This window comes from Oryctolagus cuniculus, chromosome 8, assembly GCF_051225735.1.
Source record: "Oryctolagus cuniculus isolate XC-2025 breed Fujian yellow rabbit chromosome 8, ASM5122573v1, whole genome shotgun sequence".
Lineage (NCBI taxonomy): Eukaryota > Metazoa > Chordata > Mammalia > Lagomorpha > Leporidae > Oryctolagus > Oryctolagus cuniculus.
The window spans coordinates 117821550-117844055 of NC_142874.1; the positions used below are offsets into that span (position 1 = coordinate 117821550).

General features: G+C 37.3%; 1 protein-coding gene across 8 annotated transcripts in view; it reads left to right on the top strand.

Annotated features, from left to right (window-relative positions):
* Positions 1–21567, top strand: part of CNOT6L (CCR4-NOT transcription complex subunit 6 like) — a 121279-nt gene extending 99712 nt beyond the window's left edge. For all 8 annotated transcript variants that reach the window (XM_008267694.4, XM_089303192.1, XM_002717095.6 and 5 more), the window contains 4 exons: positions 470–621; positions 3553–3780; positions 6172–6374; positions 14284–21567. In XM_008267694.4, the coding sequence (XP_008265916.1) occupies positions 470–621; positions 3553–3780; positions 6172–6374; positions 14284–14496 (796 nt within the window). In that variant the 3' untranslated portion in view covers positions 14497–21567. The remainder of the gene's footprint in view (positions 1–469; positions 622–3552; positions 3781–6171; positions 6375–14283) is intronic.
* The last annotated feature ends 939 nt before the right edge of the window (positions 21568–22506 follow it).

The window sequence follows — 22506 nt, forward strand, 5'->3', positions numbered from 1 at the left end:
TTGTGTGCACTTTTAAATACCAGAAAATTCCAGCAGCAGATGAAACAAGTAGGGGAAGAGTAATTTTTTGCACAAGAAATCTAGAAATAGGTGGTCCAGAGCTGGTTTAGCTGTTTTCCCATCCATAGAAGGTTGGCTTTTGCCTTCCTCCATCTTACTACATGGGCACAAGATTGTTGTTCTTTCTGTATGCACTAGCTAGAAGGGGCAAAGGTGTAAAAGGATAATGGAACATGTATGTTCTTTGCTAGGTGGGGCCTCGGATGTGTGTGTGTGTGTGTTTTTTTTTTTTTTGGAGAAATCATATTTCTTAGGTTTTATTAGCCAGAACCATATCACATGCACATGTGCAACTACAAAATGAAAAGGAGACAGTGGATAATAGCTATAACTTAAGCCCCTTTATTTGATGTCTTTTAGCGTGATAGTCTAAGTACCTAAAATTGCAATGATGCATTGTACCTTTTAGATTTACATTGGTGCAAAAGCATACAGTGGAATTTAACCAAGTGGCAATGGCTAATTCAGATGGATCCGAAGCTATGCTAAACAGAGTGATGACAAAAGATAACATTGGTGTTGCTGTGGTATTAGAGGTCCACAAGGAACTATTCGGAGCAGGTGAGTACAAGTTAACATGTTCTTACTAAAAATAACACTATCTCAAGTTTTCTTAGCTCAAAGCAAATGAAGAGAATCTTGCTGTTATTTATGGCAAAGTTATTTTCTTGTTTTCTGAGGATAGTTAAAGGAGATGGATTGGAAAATAGTACTAAATCTGTAAAACATCACATTTCTTGGGATATTCTATGGTCTCTGTCAGTGTTTTTCTTCCTTCCAGGTAATCTGTGTGAAGTCTTTTTAATATGCTATTATTTCCAAAAGATTCTTTGAAATTGGGAATGTTTTGGTTGTGCTGAATTTAGATGATGAATTAGGATGACTTATTCTCTTTTGAACCATATTTTTGGCTTTTTGAGTGTGAATCTTTTGTCTTTAAGGTTAAGTGCTTGACATGTCTTCTCTAATTTCTTTGTTATACCTTGGTTATTGTAAGAGCAGAATCTTTTATCTACAATACTTCAGATTGTTAGATTATTTATAGCCTCCTTCAGAGTAAAAACCTCATTATATATTTTGCATTATTCAAAGTTTAAAAAAAACTCTATTGCTTGCCTTTGAAAATTTCATCATTTATTAGTATATTTTAAGCAAGAGCAAGAAGGGGGTAAGACCACATTAGGGTTCCCCACCTCCTTACTTTTTTACGGAAGAAAAGACTTTTGCCTTGAGTATTGATTTGAATTATTCATGCATGTAAATCATGCTTCCTTTTCTTACCACCCTATAGCTTACCCTTCATCAAATACAGTTGGTCTTTCATGGATTTCTAGTTTTCTTTCTGCTTTATCTTTCTGTTTTTGCCTACTTTTATATATTTTCCAATTCTGTTTTTCTCTTTTATACTTTTGGAGTTTTCCTCCAAATTTCCAGAAGATTAATTCTGCATTGTATTGTAGATACTTCTGCTTTCTGAAATATGTATCTCTTGTGCTCCTGGAGGGAAATTTAGTAATAAAGTGCTTATGTCTCCTTGAAGAGGCAAATTTGTACATATTTAATACAATGAACATTTAGTTAATGGCCAAAAGTGACACCATAAAGTTGTAAGAAAAGAAGACACCATAAATTATTTGGGTTACAGTTATTTTTTCTTAATGTTTATTTTCATTTACAAGAGAAAGAATGCTTAATTGATTGATTGATTGGTCTCCCACCTGCTAGTTCATTCCCTAGCCTGTAACAGCCAAGGCTTGGCCAGTCTGAAATTGTGAGCCCAGAACTCCATCAGGTCTCCAGTTTGGGTGGCAGGGACTTAAGTATTCTTGCCATGATCTTCTGTGTCTCAGGATGCATTAACAGGAAGCTGGAGTGGAAATAGAAGTTCTGAGACACAGACCAACACTCCAATATGGGAAGTGGGTATCCCAAGGGACAGCCTAATCCACTACTCACTGCTCAACATCACCTACCCCCTTCAACTGTTTAGCTTATGATCAAATCGCTTTAAAAGTGACTACTTCTGCTGCTTTTCCCAGACCATTTGCAGGGAGCTGGAGCAGAAATGGAGCAGCTGAGACACGAACCAGCACCCATGTAGGATGCTAGCATCGCTGCACTATAATATAACACCAGTCCCAATTTTCTCAATTTTAAACATATTATTCTATATACTATTTGGAAAGTACCATGTTAATATTTTTTGACAGAATTTTTTTTAAATAAAAGAATTTTAGTGGGGGGAAAGAACCTTAGAAATTTTCTAGAGTAATATCTCATTTTCCAAATGAACCCAAGCACCAAAAAATGTTCAGGATCATAGAAAGTAGTTATTAATAAAGCCAGATGTTTATTAGACTTTGAGAGCATACTACTCCCCAATTCTCATTTTTTTTTAAAAATTTGGAAGGCAGAGAGAGAGTGTGTATGTGTCTGTTCATCCTCTTGTTCACTCCCCCAGATGCCTAAAATAGCTGGGGTTGGTTTAGCCTGAAGCCAAAAGACTGAAACTCAGTCTGAGTCTTCCAGCTGGGCTGCCAGTGACACAAAGTACTTGAGCCATCATCTGCCACCTCCCAGGGTATGCATTAGAAGGCATCTGGGATTGGGAGTTGAGGTGGGCTCATGGCCCAGGCACTCCAATATGGGATGCTGTTGTTACAAGTGGCATACAACTACTGTGTCAAATGCCCATCCCTCAAACATCTTAACTGCTATGCCAAATACATATTCCATAATTTTCATTTAAAAAATAACATTATGCAGTTTATGATGTCATTTTGGGTAGCAAATATACTTATTTATTTTGTTTTGCACAGGTTAATATAATGTTATTCTTTATTCTACTGAGTTGTTGCTGTTGTGCTCTAGAAATGCTTGGTGAATGAAGGCAGGCCAGTGGGAGGGATTTAAATTAAGGCTTAAGTAACACACATAACTGAAAACTTCCTCACTAATTTACTTTGATAGAGTGTCTAAGATATTTAAGAGAGAGAGAGAGAGAGAGAGATAAGAGTACTTGTTTAAACTAGGAACTCAGGAAAATGAGAGTACTATGATCAAATGTTGACTATATCATATTGTTACTCCTGACTTGTATGCAATATTGAGTAGGGGGTCAGCAAACTTTTTCTGCTGTGGGACAGATAGGAAGTATTTTAGGCTTTTTGGGCCATAGATATTCTTTGTCACAGTTGCTTGTGGGGATTTAGAACTCTAAAAACCTAAAATTGTCCTTTGCTTCCACTTGATGTACAAAAACATGTGGCATTCCGCATTTAACCATGGGCTATAGTTTGCTAAATTGATCTGGAAGAGTAATTCCTATATTAAGATACCCAGAACCTTGACTTCCAGCTTTATGATAGAAAAGAGAAGGTATAAATTCATGGAAAAGAACAACAAAATGATCTATTGAGAAAGCACCATAAGATACGACTTGTCTTTAAATAAAATATAACTTTATCTGTTTTTTGTAATATTTAAATTTAGGTATGAAGCCAATTCATGCTGCAGACAAACAGCTGCTTATTGTGGCAAATGCCCACATGCATTGGGACCCAGAGTATTCTGATGTGAAACTCATCCAGACCATGATGTTTGTCTCAGAGGTTAAAAACATTCTGGAGAAAGCTTCTAGTAGGCCTGGCAGCCCAACCACAGATCCTAATTCTATCCCGCTGGTGCTATGTGCAGATCTTAACTCATTGCCAGATTCAGGTATTTATAACATTATTTTCTCATTGCTTTTAATTTTGGTTTCACTCTTCATTCAAAACCTAACTAGTTCCTAGAACTTTTAGGGTAGATAATTTCTCTTCTAAATTAGGAAGTATCAGTGAAAATCTCAGGAATGAGACATGAAGTAATTGAGAAAAGTTTAGTAAAGAAGTTTAGTAAAGTTTAGTTCCAAAGATGTGGGCAGAACTAAGGGATACAAAGCAGTGGTTGATGTGATATTCTGCCATTAAGAGTTAGGGTCTCTTTACCACCTCAGCAATAAAGTGTTGAGTGTCATAATAAGAATATGGAAAAGTTTGTTACTACTGTAGAGTCAGTCTTTTTATAGGAGCATTGGCTTTGAATTGACTGATAGAATCCTTGCCAAACGAGTTGGAAGGGATCTGGCTGGGGAAAGTGCGAGTATACTCCTACTTCCCCTGGATCCTATCCTCCAGTCTTCTCCCAGGGCTGCCCATTGACCAAATCCAACTAGAATTTTCATGGGGAAGGGCCTTGCAGTTGATGGAGTAAATATCAGCCTCCCAATGCACAGAGTCGAATGGAAAATGGTGATCTGAAGGGGCAACCAGAAGATACTCAGTATAGGTGGCTATCTAGTTGAGTAACTTTGTCAGCTTTTCAGTGAATTCATTAAATGATATTAGGTATAGAAGGATGATCAAAAAAATTTTTGAACTCTACTAAACTTATGTTATTTTAGATCTTTGTAAAAATCAGTTCTGCCCTTTGGATATTAAATTCCAAATGTAAAACATTAAATTATTACTCTTGTTATTATCAAAGCAGTTTCTTTTTTTTTAAATATCTATTTTATTTATTTGAAAGACAGAGTTATAGAGAGAGGTAGAGACAGAGAGAGGTCTTCCACCTGCTGGTTCACTCCCCAGATGGCCACAATGGCTGGAGCTGTGCCGATCCGAAGCCAGGAGCTTCTTCCGGGTCTCTCATGTGGGTTCAGGGGCCCAAGGACTTGAGCCGTCTTCTACTGCTTTCCCAGGCCATAGCAGAGAGCTGGATTGGAAGAGGAGCAGCCGGGACTAGAACCAGCACCCATATGGGATGCCGGCGCTTCAGGACAGGGCATTAACCCACTGCGCCACAGCTCCGGCCCCAAAGCATATTCTAAATTTGGTTTATTGTCACTATCATTTTGTTTAGTTATTTAAAATAATCACTCAAGAAAAAATAACCAAACCTTTACACTTGGAATATAAAAAAAAAAACCAAAAACTATTGTTTACAAATCTTTGTCTTTAACCTCAATACCCCAGTTGGCATCTTAACTACATCTTTCATTCCTAATCCTTAAGTTGCATTGCTCTCAAGTGCAGGTTTTCCTCATATTTCATTTGATTTAAGTAAACTAGCTGTCATTTGGCAGCATAGCATAAGTGAACTGACTCTGGAGCCAGACTGTCAGGACTGGCTCCTGGTTCTGCTGTTTATGAGCTATGCTTTCTGTGACTGAGTTCCCCATGTTTAATAAGGGAATAATCATTTTATTCACCCCATGGAATTGTTGGTGAGGTTTATATGTGCCACTTAGAACAGTTCCCACCAGGTAGTAAATGTTAACTGATAGCTCCACTTGAGCTTACCCACAGCACAGATAACTGCATTCATTACTTACTATGTCTTGTTGTCATTTTTGATCACAAATAAATAGAAATGATGTAACAGTTTTCGCTAATCATCATCATAAGAAAGGTTGTGGAACTTTCTTCATGTTGGCTATAGTGGAAACAGTATACGTTTTTGGATATTGCTATTTCAATTTTTTAGACAATGAAAGCATTTTTGGCTAAGTGGCATATCTGGCTTATAATGTTATTGAAAGTATCAGAGTGAGAACCAGAGAATTAAGGTTCAAAATATTGTCTGTCTCACACCAGTTGCTGAAATGTTGAAGATAAAGAAATCTGCTTTCATTGTAAATTATTTATTATATATGCTATATTTGTATTTTCCCAAAGTTGTCAGTTGACCATGTACAATGGGAGAAATAATAAAGAGGCACTGATTTGAAATAACACTTAAAAGGCATTTAGAATCAAAACCTTTCTGATGAATGCCATACAGGTCTAGGAAATCATCTTCAATATGAAGAACCACTAAGATAACTGAGGATATTTCTGGGTGATCCTGATACTTTGCTCCAAAGTAGACACTCTTCAATTCAATTGAATCATATCAAATTGCTTATATTTAGCTTTTAAAAAAATTTTTTTAAAAAAGAACAAAGAAGATAGTTTAATATGGCTCAACCTGATATAGCCACTGTATCCACCTGGTAACAGGTCTTGCCTATAAAATCTTGTGGAAGGATATATGCTAAATGATAATGTCCCTGGTTTCCTAATTCAATAGGTGTTGTGGAATATTTAAGCAATGGAGGAGTAGCTGACAACCATAAAGACTTCAAGGAACTAAGGTACAATGAGTGTCTTATGAACTTCAGCTGCAATGGAAAGAATGGAAGCTCAGAAGGGAGAATCACACATGGCTTCCAACTTAAGAGCGCCTATGAAAATAACTTGATGCCTTACACCAATTACACCTTTGATTTCAAAGTGAGTGGCAGACTCTGGGTTGAAATGAAAATTATTTAAAATATAAGAATGTGGCAAGAAAAGTATAATTTTTTTGTGATTAATTGTGTAATCTTCATATTCTTCAAATGTCTAGGCTGAGTATGCTCCTACATGTAAACAGGTTTGTTAGATTTTTTTTTTTTTTTTTTTTTTTTTTGACAGGCAGAGTGGACAGTGAGAGAGAGAGAGACAGACAGAAAGAAAGGTCTTCCTTTACTGTTGGTTCACACTCTAATGGCCGCTGCAGCCGGCACGCTGTGGCTGGCGCACCGCGCTGATCCGATGGCAGGAGCCAGGTACTTCTCCTGGTCTCCCATGGGGTGCAGGGCCCAAGCACTTGGGCCATCCTCCACTGCACTTCCGGGCCACAGCAGAGAGCTGGACTGGAAGAGGGGCAATCGGGACAGAATCTGGCACCTCAACTGGGACTAGAACCCGGTGTGCCAGTGCCGCAGGGCAGAGGATTAGCCTATTGAGCCGCAGTGCCTGCCTGTTAGATTTTTCTGGTTATTATTCCAGGTTTCTTTTGGGGATCACATTAGAGAAGATTTCTCTTAAAGTCCGTTTTATATCTGTGTATTCATGCTAAGATATTTCCAGTTGGTGGAATACTCCAGCTTAAAAAAAATGGGAAAAGGTAGAATTTCTTTTTTTGCCAAATAAGAAATGAGTTGGAGGGCCCATTGTGTAGTACTGGCTGTTCTTTGGAAAAATTGATAGTGGCAACTTTATGTAGTTTTCTCTCTTTCCCCACTGCCAATTTTCTGATTGCTTTATATACTTGTGATTCCTTGTATTGTACGTTTGTTCAACTTTCTGGGATTCTGGCAACTATACTCAAATCTCAACTCTCTTCTGAAAAAGGGTACATGTTAGAAAGTTTTTTGGGAGAATTAAAGGAGGGATTGGATTAAGATGGCAGAGTAGGGAGGGAGCTTGTTGCTCTAGTCTAGAAGATAGTTTAAAAAAAGTAGAAAGGGTACAGACTCAGGGAAGAGTTAGTTAAGAAAACAGCAGAGGAAATTCTACGCAGATTGGAGAGACAGCAGATCTAGATGCAGGGCAAGGGCAGCGTACAACTCAGGGCCCCAGCAGCCGAGAGTCTCCACACCAGCATTGAGAGTGAGGGGAGACCAGACTACAGCAGACCAAGCCACTGGTGAAAAAGCTGCAGGAAGAGCCTAGAGGGAATCAGGCTTGGAGCCCCATGGGGGATAGTGTACTTGCCAAACTAGAGGAGAAAAAAACAAAAGGAGAGGCATGTTTCTCCCCAGTTACCCTGTAACTGTATCCTGTAACAAGCTGATAGAGAGCAGATGCCATCTTGTACATACCTAACAGCTGCACCAGCTCATGTCTGCACCCATCAACCAGCCAGCTTCAGACTTCTGAGTCTAGTGGGTGCTCATGACTGTGGGAGGCTTGTGTGCTGGGACTGTGAGAACACTGAGGCTGCATGGAAAGACTCAGGGTGTGGCAGGGACTTTGAGCAGTCATTATGGGAGGCTTCACACAATAGGAACTCCCTGGTTACCTGCAAAGGACATTACTGGGGAGTCTGAGCTGACACTGAGGACTGTTCAGTTCCTTTGTGTGGTCCTTGTGGCAGAGTGGATGAATAATATACTCACTGGGGCTAGTGCCCAGGAACTGGTTTCCTTTGAGGAGAGGAGTTCAGCTGTGGCTATGCGAACAGACAAGAACAAACCTCCCTCTGATTTTAAAAAAGAAAAGGATTTACCACGACAGACCTGGGTGTGTCAGCTCAGACACAACCCTTCACTCTGGAGCACTGAACAGAGCTTCTTGGCCACACCTACAACATGCCTCTAGGTATTCCCTGAAAGCAGAGACTCCGCTAATCCACACATTGTCCAGTGATAAAAACCGCCAGAGCAGAAAAACAAAGAAGAAACCAATGAGTATCTTCACAAATGCTGAATAACCAATGTACCAATTCAAGAAACAAGAAGAAGGGAGACAACATGATTCCCCCAAAAGAACGTAACACTCCAATACTAGATTATGAAGTTGATGAGATGGAAGAAATGCCAGAAATGGAATTCAAAAACTTGATCATAGGATTACTTAGAAGTTATCAGAAGCAAATGCATGGACTGATGAAATCCATACATGACATGAAGGAAAATCTCTCCCATGAAATTGAGATCTTAAAAAGAAATCAAAATGAAATCTTGGAAATGAAAAATCCCATAGAACAACAACAACAAAAAAAATGCAGTGGGAAGCCTTAACAATAGGATCAGTGAAGCAGAAGAAAGAATATAAGACATAGAAGACTAAGCACAGGAATTTATACAGTCAGATGAAGCACAAGAAGAAATTAGAAAACTAAAAAAACACTGTTGGTAATCTACTGGATACTATCAAATGACATATTGGTTCTAGGAGTTCCTGAAGGCGTGAAAAGAGAGAAAGGATTAGAAGGCCTTTTTTAGTGAAATAATAACTGAAAATTTCCCTAATTTGGAGAAAGAAAGGGACATTCAAGTACAGGAAGCATATAGTACTCCTAATAGACATGACCAGAGAAGATCTTCACGATGACACACTGTAATCAGATTCTTCAAAGTAAAACATAAAGATTCTAAAATGTGAATGATAGAAACGCCAGATTACTTTAAGAGGATTTCCAATTAGACTCACAGCAGACTTCTCATCAGAAACCCTACAGGCTAGGAGAGAATGGTGAGATATATTCCAAATATTAGTGAAAAGAACTGTCAACCCAGAATACTACACCATGCAAAGCTCTCTTTTATGAATGAAGGTGAAATTAAGACCTTCTATCACAAACAGAAATTGAAAGAATTTGTCACCACCTGTCCAGCCCTGCAGAAGATGCTTAAGGATGTATGGCACACAGAAACATGGTCATCAGTACAGAAGACGGTAAAGGAAAGAGCTCTCCCAGTAAAAGTACAAAGGAAATCCAAAGCAAAAAATAGGAATAATTATGGAAAAATGGCAGGGCAAAGTCGTTACTTGCCACTAGTCACCTTGAATGTAAATGGCCTCAACTCTAATCTATGCAGCCAGTGTGTATCTTTTAAATAAAAACAGAATTCATCTATTTACCACCTACAAGAAGCACATCTCACCAACAGATGCACACAGAGTGAAAGTGAAAGGATGGAAAAAGATACTCCATGCTAACAAAAACAAGAAATGAGCTGGTGTAGCCATACTAATATCTCACAAAATAAACTTTAACACAAAAACTGTTAAAAGAGACAAAGAAAGACACTGTGCAATTGACTAGGGATCAATTCAACAGGAAGATGTAACTATTATAAAGGTATATGCACCTAATTACAGGGCATCTGGCTATTTAGAAGAAATGTTACGGGATCTTAAGGGAGACATAGACTCAAATACAGTATTAATAGGGGATTTCAATACCTCACTTTCAGTGATGTACAGATCAACCAGACAGAAAATCAACAAGAAAGCAGCAGAATTAATCAAATTAGAAAACATTTGGGAAACCCTGCAAAATATCGGCATAGGCAAAGAGTTCTTGGAAAAGACCCCAGAGGCACAGGCAATCAAAGCCAAAATTAACTAATGAGATTATACCAAATTGAGAAACTTCTGTACTACAAAAGAAGCACTCAGGAAAGTGAAGAGGCAACCAACAGAATGGGAGAAATTATTTGCAAACTATGAACTGATAAAGGATAAATAATCAGAATATATAAAGAGATCAAGAAAATCCACAACAACAAAACAAGTGATCCGATTAAGAAATGAGCAAAGGACTTAAAACAGACATTTTTCAAAAGAGGAAATCCAGATGGCCAACAAACACAGGAAAAAATGTTCAGGATCACTAGCCACCAGGGAAATGCAAATCATAACCACAATGAGATTGCACCTTACCTCACCTGGAATGGCTTTCATACAGAAATCAACAAACAAATGCTGACAAGGATGTGGGATAAAAAGGTACCCTATTCCACTGTTGGTGGGAATGAAAACTGGTAAAACCACTATGGAAATCAGTTTGGAGATACCTCAGAAATCTGACTATGGACCTATCATGTGACCCAGCCATCCTACTCTTGGGAATTTACCCAAGGGAAATGAAATCAGCAAATGAAAGAGTTATCTGCACCCCCATATTTATTTTATTCACAGTAGCTAGGATATGGAATCAATCTAAATGCCCGTCAACTAAAGATTGGATAAAGAAGTTAAGGAATATGTACTCTATGGAATACTGCACAGTGGTAAAGAAAAATGAAATCCAGTCATTTGTAACAAAATGGATGAATCTGGAACACATCAAACTTAATGAAATAAGCCAGTTCCAAAGGGACAAATATCATATGTTTTCCCTGATCTGTAATAACTAATAGAGCACATAAATGGCAGTCTGTAGAAGTGAGATTGACACTTTGAGAAGCAATGACTTGAACAGCCCTTGTTTTGACTGTCAAGGAACAGTTTTTTTTCTCCATATTATTTTTTGAACTCTTAACATAGTTAATCATGTGTATAAAGTCAATTGAAAATAGATTTTAGTAAAAAAACAAGAGTGGGAATAATAGAGGGAGGAGGAAGTTTGTTACTGTAAAGCTGCGTAGTTCTTCATACATCCCTATGGACTTACTTCTAAGGGTACAGTTTAAAAACTTGCCATGGCACCCCAAGTCCCATTAAGCTGGTGGTAAGCATGCTATCTTAAGTGTTAAAGTGATCATATATAGATAGGATTAAATGTTAAAGGGATCTTATGAATAGGACTAAATGTTTGGAAACAATAATAGAATTTAAAAGGAGGGAATGTTCCAACATAGGAAGCAGTCCACACAGCAGACTCATAGAATGACAAATGTTTTAAATAGCACTTTGACCTTAGAATCAGCCCTTAAGACATTTGGATCTGGCTGAGAAGCCCATGAGAGCATTTCAGACATGGAAAGCCAAGACGCTGTGGCAAACAAACAAACAAACAAAAACACTCTACATTAAGGATCTCTGTGAGAGAGACTCCAGTGGAAAGAAGTAGCCATTAAACAAGGAGGTAATTTTCTCTGAAAGGAAGAGAGAACTTCTACTTTGCTTATGGCCTTGTCTAAATACTGATATAGATTTTGGATTCAAAAGGCTTCCATAGCTTAAGCAGTTCATGTCAAGAGCCTCAGGTGATCACTGACAGCATAAATAAGAGTGTCAGTTGTTAACAGGAATCACTGTGCACTTCCTCCCCATGCAGGACTTCCTCCCCATGCAGGACTTCTATCCTCAATGAGTTGTATTATGAGAATTAAATGTAAAACAGGTTTTGTCTGTGTGTGTGCAAATTGTTGATATCTTTAGTTGATCTTCTGTGTATAAAGTTTTTTGAAGATGAATCTTAATGGAGAATGGGATTGGGAATGGGAGAGGAAGAGATGGGGTGGGAGTAGGGGTGGAAGGATGGATATGATGGGAAGAATCACTATATTCCAAAGGTTGTACTTATGAAATTTGTACTCATTAAATAAAAAGTTTCTTTGGGGAAAAAAAAAGGTGTTTGGTTTAAGAAGACTGAAGAGAATTTAATGAAATACCAAAGGACATTTATACAATGGACTCTTACATTTCTAATAACTTTTTTCTATTTTTAAGGTTAGCTCATTTCAAAGAAACAAATAGGAGAAAGAAGGGAAACTCATGTGCTGATGTTATAGTCAGCTTTTGTAATTATGAAGTGAAAGAAATTGCTTAGAAGTTAAATCTAATTTAGACTTTAGGTATTAGAGTAGCTACTTCAATCTATGGATATTCATTTAGTTCCAATCACTTATAAGCAGATATGTGTTGGTAAATATTTAATAGCTACCTTTCTGGGAAAAGAAGTCCTGATTTGTAATGTTTATCAATTTTTGTGGTACAAGTATTTCCACAGGAATAGATTCTAACTCCCACTTGTGATAATCTTTGAATTCAGAGTTGGGAAAGAGGTGCTAAGAAAGCTGGTTCTCACTAACTGTGGCACACTACTGCTCTTAAAGGAACACTTCTGAAAATAGTGATGAATTTCTTTTATTTTTTTAAGGATTTACTTATTTATGTGAAAACCAGAGTTACAGGGTGGGGGGGGGGCAGAGAGAGAGAGAGAGAGAGAGAGAGAAATCCTCCATCTATTGGTTCACTCCCCAGATGACCACAGCAGTCAGGGCTGGGCCAGGCTGAAGCCAGGAGCCAGGAGCTTCCTCCAGATCTCCCATATGGGTGACCGGGGCCCAAACATCTTGGCCATCTGCTGCTGCCTTTCCCAAGCCATTACAGGTAGCTGGATAGGAAATGAAGCAACCAGGACATGAACCAGTGCCTGTATGAGATGCTGGTGTTGTAGGCAGCGGCTTCCCCCCTCTCTGGGTTTGTGTAGGAACTAGACAGGAATAAATTTGACTTGCCTTTTTTGCACATGTGCACAGCCTGAGACAGTAAAACCAAATTTTTCTTTTGTTTGAGCTAAGACTTTTGTTTTTGAGATATACTGATCAAATCATTATCACATTCCAGGAGGAACAGTTGATATGTGTATACATGTTCTTGCAAAATGATTTTTGCCTATTTTTTAAAGATTTATTTATTTGAGAGGCAGAGTTACAGAGAGGCACAAGCAGAGTCATAGATAGAGGTTGTCCATCCGCTGGTTCTCTTACCAAATGGCCATAATGGACAGATCCCAGGAGGTCTGAAGCCAGTAGCCTGGAGCTTCTTCCAGGTCTCCCACCTGGGTGCAGAGGTCCAAGACCTAGGTCATCCTCCACTGCTTTCCAGGCACATTTGCCAGGGAGCTCAAGGAGAACTGGAACAGCTGGCATTCGAGCTTGTGCCCATATGAGATGCTGGTACTGCAGGTGGTAGCTTGACCTTCTACGTCACAGTGCTGGCCCTGCCTAGTTATTTTTATGCAGCCAGGAAATTCAGAATTTACAGTTCTCCAAAGCTTACGAAAATGAGTATATAAACTAAAGAACAGGTTAGAATGGTTAACTATGTCTGTTGTTTTGCATGTATGTAATTCATCTGAAAACAGGTTTTACCATGGTTTTATTCAGATGTGCTTGGATATCTTGATGTGCAAATAATTGAATGTAATGCGAGCATCATTGAAAGAATTAATTTGAATTATTTTTCATTAACTATGTACATTTATATAAATATCCTTATTTTCTACTCACTGTAACTGAAAGTATATTGTTCATAATGTTAGATTTCACTAAACCAAGTAGACCAAGATGCCTAGACATAATTTGTTACGTTTAGCCTCTCAGTTTATCACTTAGGCACAAATGCAAGGCTTTATGAGTTATATAGAGTGTTGTTTCCCTATTGAGCTATCTTGATTGATTGATTGACAGGCAGAGTTAGACAGAGAGAGAGAGAGAGAAAATTCTTCCTTTTTCCGTTGGTTCACCCCCCAAATGGCTGCTATGGCCGGCGCATCGCGCAGATCCGAAGCCAGGAGCCAGGTGCTTCCTCCTGGTTTCCCATGCGGGTGCAGGGCCCAAGCCATCCTCCACTGCCTTCCTGGGCCACAACAGAGAGCTGGACTGGAAGAAGAGTAACCGGGACAGAATCTGGCGCCCCAACCAGAACTAGAACCCAGGGTGCTGGTGCCACAGGTGGAGGATTAGCCAAGTGAGCCATGGCGTTGGCCGAGCTATGTTTCTTTCATGTAATACATATTGAAGACTTGAGCCTTATTTGAAACACTGCCAAGACAACAGGTACCATCTGTCAGAAGTACAGGTTATACAGTGATGTGGTTTTACAAACTATGGATTGTTCTTTATTAAGTCTTGAGTGTTTCCATTTTTTTCTAAGCATTTTGTTTTTTCTTTTCTAATCCCCACTGTCTTTGCAGGGCGTGATTGACTACATTTTCTATTCCAAGACTCATATGAACGTACTTGGTGTCCTGGGGCCTTTAGATCCTCAATGGCTGGTTGAGAACAACATCACTGGGTGTCCACACCCTCACATCCCTTCAGACCACTTCTCACTGTTAACACAACTTGAACTCCATCCTCCACTCCTGCCTCTTGTCAATGGTGTTCACTTGCCGAATCGGAGGTAGTGGAGTACTGCCCCGCAGAGACGGGGATCTGTTGCTATGGACCTGTACAGTTGTAAATCAAAGTATGTAGGAGTGAAGTATGGCCATCCTTAAGCTGCTTCTTCAGGTTCCTTTCATTATGTGTTTGCTATAATACTTTGTACATTTTTGTGCATATTGATATCATTTGGCACTAGGGCTGGAACCAAAGTATTACTGTTTCTAAATTTTAATTTTACATGTTTTAAAATTGGTCCTTCTTCATATTGTATTAGGAGACAGCATCCATAATTTTTAAAGCACCAGGTTGAAGCCCAAAAACAGGGTATTTGTTTTTCCAAAACAGAGCCAACCAATTTTGTAAAAGGCAGTTTTTTAAGACTATACATACAGATTTTAAGCTGAATGATGGCATGCCATGCAGGGAAAGCTTTCTTGAATTTCTGTGTCTCTTTATAACAAACCAATTTTTTCCTCACCAAGTCATTTGCACATTAACAAAAGCACTTAAATTTGCTTGATCTGTACATGAACTATGAGATAGCCTCTAACCATAATAAGAAAATTTGAGAAATTAAAGATTGTACAAATCATTTTGCATCAAGCATTTAACAGCACATGACAGTTTTTTGGCCAATTGTTGTTGGGTTTTTGTTTGTTTGTTTGTTTATTTCTATTAGTTATTGTCTTCTTAGAAGTATTAATTCTAAACCTGTCTTTCCAATTTACTTTGAAGGGAACAACAGGTAATTTATACTGCCACATGTCTTCAAAATAGAATTCGGTATGTTTATGATGCCCACACAATTGCTGTCTATTATTTTTCATTATTCTGATCTACCTTTTCTGTCCAGCTTTATTGGGAAAACAGATATTACATCATCGATATAATTTTGGCCATTATAGTTAAGTGTTAAAAACAACAACAAAATCTCAGAAACCAATTGCTGAATTAAAAGGCCTTGATCAAATAAAGTTTCAGAAGGGAAAAACATACAAATATTTCATTTATTTTCCAAAGTAGATTAACTTGTTGATTTTGGTTTTTTGCAGTAACATTGGAAAGGATTTGGGGGACAGAGAGAGTTGAGGCAGTAGTTGAAAACGTTGAATTATTTTTCCTGACTCTAGCTGCCAAATGGCCATCATATGCTTTTAATCTTTGTTTCCGTTGTTTGTCAGGGTTGAATTAAGAAGCTACTGGTTTATTCCCAACTGTTGATGCCGTTAAATATGTTGGAATCTCTTTTTGGCCCAAGAAGGGCTAGCTGAAAATCTGTGACTCAAGAGGCAGTGAACATAGTATTGTTTTTTGGGGAAAAATTAGTTGGCTACTTGATGTTAATTATGGCACAGTAACAGGAAAAGGTTGTGTCTGTGTTTTTAAGTTTTTCTTTATTCTGCTTTTTTGCTGCTATAAAGAGTTTTCTGAAATTATATTTTAAACTTTTCATGCACTTTACTGTTTCTAGTCTCAAAATGTGATATTTTTAATAAACAAGAAATTTTCCATTATGTGAATGAAATTTTAAAAGAAAATAGCCTATATTTGTGTCTCCCTAATATATAAAGTACAGGTCAAATTTAAATTATTTAATTAGTTTTAAATATATACAATTTGTCTCCTATTTCAAACCTAAAAACTTAGGCTGTTTTATTAGTCTTAAATGATGCATTTCCTTTGGTCATTTTATACTGATTTCTTCCTTAGTAAATTAATCAGGCTATATAAGATATTTCCCCAAAGGGTAATTTTAGTGGGATGAGGGTGGTGGGATGATGTAATATCATTTATGGGATTGCATCAGGAGGGTTCTGTAAAGCCTAAACTCCCTTTTAAAAGTGCCTAGTGATAGAGGCGTTGTCATCTATTAATAATTGGAAGGTAACTGTAGTTCAGTGAAGTTTGATGTAAATATTCTTTTAAAAATCTTAAAGAACCAGAAAATAAAAAAACAAGTGAAAAGGAACAACCTTTAAGATGACAGATTTTCCTCAACGTGCAGGTATCCCTTCTTATATACCTCAAGCATCCAACATCTAGCCATGCAAATTGATTACCTGAAGCATAGTACTGGAAAGTAGAATAGCATGAAAAACTTAATTTTGTGGACATTACCTTTTTTTGTAATCAGCTACTGTATGTTTTATTTTAGATCTTTTGTTTTGGGTGTATTTTCTGCTCTGGAGGTATATGCACTAACAAAACATTTTCCTCCTTTTCATATACGCATGTTAATTAGCAATGTGAGCAATATTTCCTACCATACTTCACTCCCGATATTTTTTGAGATGTTTGTATAAAATGGAATTTAAAATTCACTTATGATTGTATATGAACCACAGAGGAGCCCATTTATTAATAAAAAAAACTTTTTTAATAGTTAAATGTAGAGGGGAAAAATAAAAAAAAATTGGGAAACATTGTAAACAGCTTAAGTTTATTTTGTGTATGATCGAGGCACTCTGTTGCAGGAAGGTGTGTAATTGGGTTCTCTCTGCTTCCAAATGCACTCTTTCAAACCATTCATTATCCTGTGTATTTTTAATGTGGTTTTAGTAAATGTTGGTAGTAGCTCTGTTGAAGTAGGTTATTGTGTTATGTTTTGGGTGGCACACATACTTGGGGCATGGTAACCCAAATTTCATGTGCACGGTTTCCCTTTAGCCCACTGCCCAAGTTTCACACACCCTTCACCCTTTGTTCCCTTTGTAAAAGGAGTGGTATCTGTTTTGAGCTGCCAATTCAGATGATCAGAAATGCTGCTCTCCTCAGCATTGTCTTGTTAAAACGCATGCCATTTGGAACTTTGGCAGTGAGAAGCCAAAAGAAGGAGGTGAATGACAATGACATATGGTTTATATTCAATGAAAGTAAAATATATGTATTCATATACTTTCTAGTTCTCAGAATAAGTTAATAAGCTTTATGCCATTGGGCTGCTACATATTTTATCTGAAGATAAAAGAAAATGGGGGCATTTTTAGATGTGATACTTTTTAAAAAATTGTTCAATATAATTTCTGGTATTTGTCTAAGAACTGGAGTGTTCTTTAAATTTCTTAAAACAGTGTTGTTTGAGGAAGGAAAAACTGCACTGTTTGCTTTATAGCAGTCATATAAAATGCACGTCAAGTCACCCACTCTCTCAGGCATCAGTATCCGCCTCATAGCTTTACACATCTTGATGGGGAATATTGCAGCATCCTCAGGACTGACATCTGGGAAAGGCTCAAATCCTCTTACTGCTCCTTGCTTGTTGACTTTGTTTTAAAATATTGTGCCTGGTGTCAACTTTTAAGCAACAGCACTGCCTAAAAGCAAGCAGAGAACAGAATCCCAGCACCATTCTATAGGCAACTTTTTAGAATTCAGATATAGTAAATCTGTTCAAGATTTATGATGTTTTATGTAAAAAAATTTTGTACAACATAGCTGAATATTTTTGTTTCATTTCTTTGATGTAAGGCGTGTGAACGCTCGTTTGAATATCACATGTTAAAGTCAGGTATGGCACAATGGGTTCTGAGACCAGCTTTCTGCACCCCCTCTCTCCCTCTCTTTTGCCTTGTTCCAAATTCTTTCTTTTGATGTTTCTTTGCGGATAGTCATAAGCAGATATTTAATTTTACAATAAGCATCCTATGTGAATGTATTAGAAGAAGCCACTGTGTTTTGATGTTACAGTTTGCAGAAATATAAAGCTGTTTCTTATTTGCCCCTACTTTTTGTTGTCTTAAAGTTACATATTAAATCACAGAAAAGCAAGGGAGAAAGTGGAAATATATCTGAGTCTCATATCACTTGATTCTATAAAGTATATTCGAATTGAGAGTTTGGCAATATTCAAACTGGAAATGGGCAAACACATTTGTGTTCCATTTTAAAATTCTGTCTCCTAAGTAAGGATAAATGTGTGAAACTTTGTATTTTCATTTCTAAGAATTTCTAAAATCATTAATGCCATCTGTACTTTCAGTATCAAACAACAAAGAGTGGAGAAAGCACAAGGAAAAAAGAAAAACAGGTTACAAATGTTTTTTGAAGGAATCAGATATAAGGTTTGTCATTCTTAATACAAGGCTAGATTTCCTAGTGATAGAAGTTGATTATGTACCAAAACTTACTTCTAAGCTTTTATGTTCTGAGTTTGAGATACTTTACAAGCTTTGCAAAAGATGCTGACTGATAAGTAGCTTTGATCACAGAAAACATCAGTTTTTGCTACAGTGATGGTTTTATAGCAAGCAAAGGGTTTATGACACATTCAAAATAGTGTTCATACATATTTTTTGACAGAAATGTGAATTCTCACATTTGTAAGGTTTTCTTTTTCTTCACATGTCCTCCTCTTTAGAAAAGATTTACCCCTTTGCTTTTGTGTATCACATTTGTAAAATTTTGTGAGTTGTAGGAAGACATTAGGGAAGTGAGAATGACTCTTCTAAGTCAGGAAGTTCAGTTAAGAGTTTTGAATTTGTAGACAGATGAAACTTTTATGCTTTTCTTTGCTTTGGGTGGTTTTAATTTTGTAATAGTATCATGATCACCAAATTTTAAACTCAACATAAGTAAATTAGTACATTTTTAACCTTGCTTGTTTACCAAAGTTATATTGTGACCTATTTAAGAGCAGGGTGCCAAGAACATCTTCCATTTTATAGAATGATATATACATTTTTATTTTAAAAGTACCATCTAAAGCATAAGTGTAAGAAAAGATAAAAGAAAGCCCTTACATGTATACTGCACGATGTTCTGAGTAGCAGAAAGAAACTAAAAAGATCCACAGAAAAACAGAAAACCAAAACAGTTTTTTTCAGGAAGGTGATAAGGGGAGAGCATGTGTAATTTTTGTTTTAACCAAATACCATCTTTATATAAACTTCTCTGTTAAATCACAACTCCTACAACAAGAAATAGGGAGATACCAGGAAAAGCAAGCTTTATTAACTTAGTAATTTCTTTTGGCATAAGTTTAGTTGGACTTGAAATATTATTGGAACCAAAGGAAAAACAAACATGTTGAGATTTTCATTCAGCCAACATGACATCAAAGTAATGGAGTATTTTTAAGTAAAATAGTTCACTTTCAAAGCATATAGAATAAGGATATTTCTATTAAGTGTTTTTTTTTTTTTATGTCACATCATATAAACTATAGCACTGAACCGAAATTTTGTTCTCAGAAATCACATATGAAAAGGATATGCAGATGCCAAGTGATATGACTCTTTGGCATGGTAGCATGGTATATTCAGCTTTCAGAATCCTTCCGAAGGTTAAGTTTGGCACCTAGTACCAGTTATTTTTAACAGTCTCTCCATTTTTAGGTAATATTCCTTTTTGTGTGTCTGTCATTTTAAACTCTAAAGCAGAAGAATCATGGTAACCCTCTCAGAAGCGATCCTTTCTTGTCTATTTCAGTTTTCAGTTAGATTTGAATTACGGTTGTATTTTCTTTCAAACTGTCAATTGTTTTTTGTACCACATTTGTTTAATTTACCTGTAGTTGTGAGAACTCAGAATTGACTCAGTGTTGATGTATCTATCAAACAATGGCTTTGCTTCTTACTGAACAAACTTAGTATCCTGCTACTTGTTTAAATCTTGAAGCAGTAAGTGATGCAGTAACTGGGTTTGTATTTATTCAGAAACTGTACTGTCATTTTTCTGTGCTTAACTTGCTAAAAATATATTCCCTACCTGTGAAATTCCTGAGCGGTGCTCTGCCAACTTTTGGGGGGGAGGGGTTTGGATGGCTGTGTTACTGCACACTGGATCTGGAATTATTCAGTGTTGTGAGTGGCAAATTTCTTAAACACCAGCAGCACTGAGAAGTGCACTATGGGCATTCGTACAGTTGTCCAAATGCAAACAATCTTTCATGTAGGAGAAGCTGGGGTACAGAGTTCAATAGGAATACTTTGGAGTATTTGAGGAGGATGAACATTTCAGCTTTAGTTTTGTTGTCTATGGAGTGGCATAGTATGGAGTATTTTTTTTTTTTAAAGAGAAAAAGTGTGTATGTATTCATATTTTTTTTCTGAAAGGGTGAGGGTGATGGTCAAATTCACCATGGATTAATTTATATCTTTTGTTGTAATTTTTTCCAACCATATGACAAGTGCCAACTAATTGTCCATGGATGAAATACTCTTCTATTCAATTTACTGTTTGAGTCGGGGGCGGGGGGAGGAAGAGTTCATTTATTTTCATTTCCTGGCATTAAGTTAAACAGTTCTTTATTTTTCATATATTTGAGTCATTTTGTGGCCTGTAAAGTATTTTTATAATTAATTCTAATGGTCAGAAAGCAAAGCACATGATTTTAAAACTGAGCAAGATCTTCTGGTAGTTTTTTTTCCTGAATACTTGGTAGTTTCTATTGATTCTATTCCAGAACAAAATTCTGCTGTTTTAGGTTGTATATTTACTTTGCTTTTATCCTAAGAAAAAGCCAAGCATTAAATCAACTTGCTATTGTGTTCCGATAATCAGTTTAAAATCTAAGATTTTCTTTTTCTTTTTTTTTTAAATTAGAAGATTTAATTAAGTGCCATGTAATTGTAGCTTGCTAGTGTTTAATGTTTAATAGATTGATTCTGTGGTGTTCTAACCATTTAACACTCTGTCAACCTTGGAGAAAGTGGTTCTGCTCTTACTGAACACATTCTCTGACAAAATCACCAGCTGCTTTATTTTTCTATTTATTACAGTTAAACAATTGATGCGGTCTGAATCTTGACCAAACTGCTCAGCTGAGATGTTTTTCCACAATAGACACTGTACAAAATGTGCGTGCAAAAGGACACAGTTGGGTGGTAGTATTTTTTCATTAATGTGAACATTGACTAAACAAAGCAGTCCTGCCTTTTAAATCTTGTGGCAGCTCAGAAGGGAGGTGCTTAAGAACCTTAACTACTATGTCAGATGACAAAATACTTTTTTCCATTTTGGAGATTGGGTACTGCTCACACATGATGTATAGGGCTAAATATATGCTTGTTTCCTTGCACCTGTGTACTTCCCTATCTCTCCACCCCCCCTTCCCTTCCCTGTAGGCAATAAATGGCCATTTTGCAACTGCATACTTTTGTCTTGGTTTTTGACTCTTTATTTGTACAGTTTAAGTTTCTGCTTTTTGGTTGATACTTCTCTTCTAAAGTGAAGTAGGGAGCCCAGGTAATTCAGGAAACGATTACAAATTCAAGCTACTTTTTTTTTTTTTTTTTCTACATCACTACTTAAGTGCTTTGTTTAGATAGATTCCAAAGTTAGTTATGTGACTTGATTTGCCTGAAGAAGTCCAAGCAAAAGGACATAACATCCCTTCTGAGTAGAACTTGAAGAGCCAGTGTATAATTTGCCCTATTAACTTGTCTTGCCTTGGTGATCATAGCAGAAGATACTGTGCTGGAACCTCTAATCCTAGATCCTTGAGTGACTTTGATCTACATAATCCCCCTGCTGAACTTTGGCCACATAGTATAAGAACGGACTGCTAAACCCCAATGTGTTTGCGAAATGAAGGTTTGTATATTAGGGCATAATTTAGCCCATCTTGACAGACAACCATTGAAAGGGTCAGCTCAGTTTCCAGTACTGACCAAACTCAGAACTAGATCTATCAAGATCTAGAACAATCTATAGACATTCAAGTGTCATCTGAATAAGGGACTACAGGAACTATATGAGGGATCTTCATAGAATTCATGGGAAACACATGTTATGAAAGAAACATGCCTGGAGTTGGGGCTGGCACTGTGGAGCAGCGGATTAATGCCCTGCCCTGAAGTGCTGGCATCCCATATGGGCACTGGTTTGAGACCCAGCTGCTCCACTTCCAAGCCAGCTCTCTGCTATGGCCTGGGAAAGCAGAAGAAGATGGCCCAAGTCCTTGGGCCCCTTTACCAGCTTGGAAGACCCAGAGGAAGTTCCTTGCTTCTGGCTTCGGGTTGGCGCAGCACTGACAGTTGCGGCCAACTGGAGAGTGAACCATCAGATGGAAGACCTCTCTTTCTGCCTCT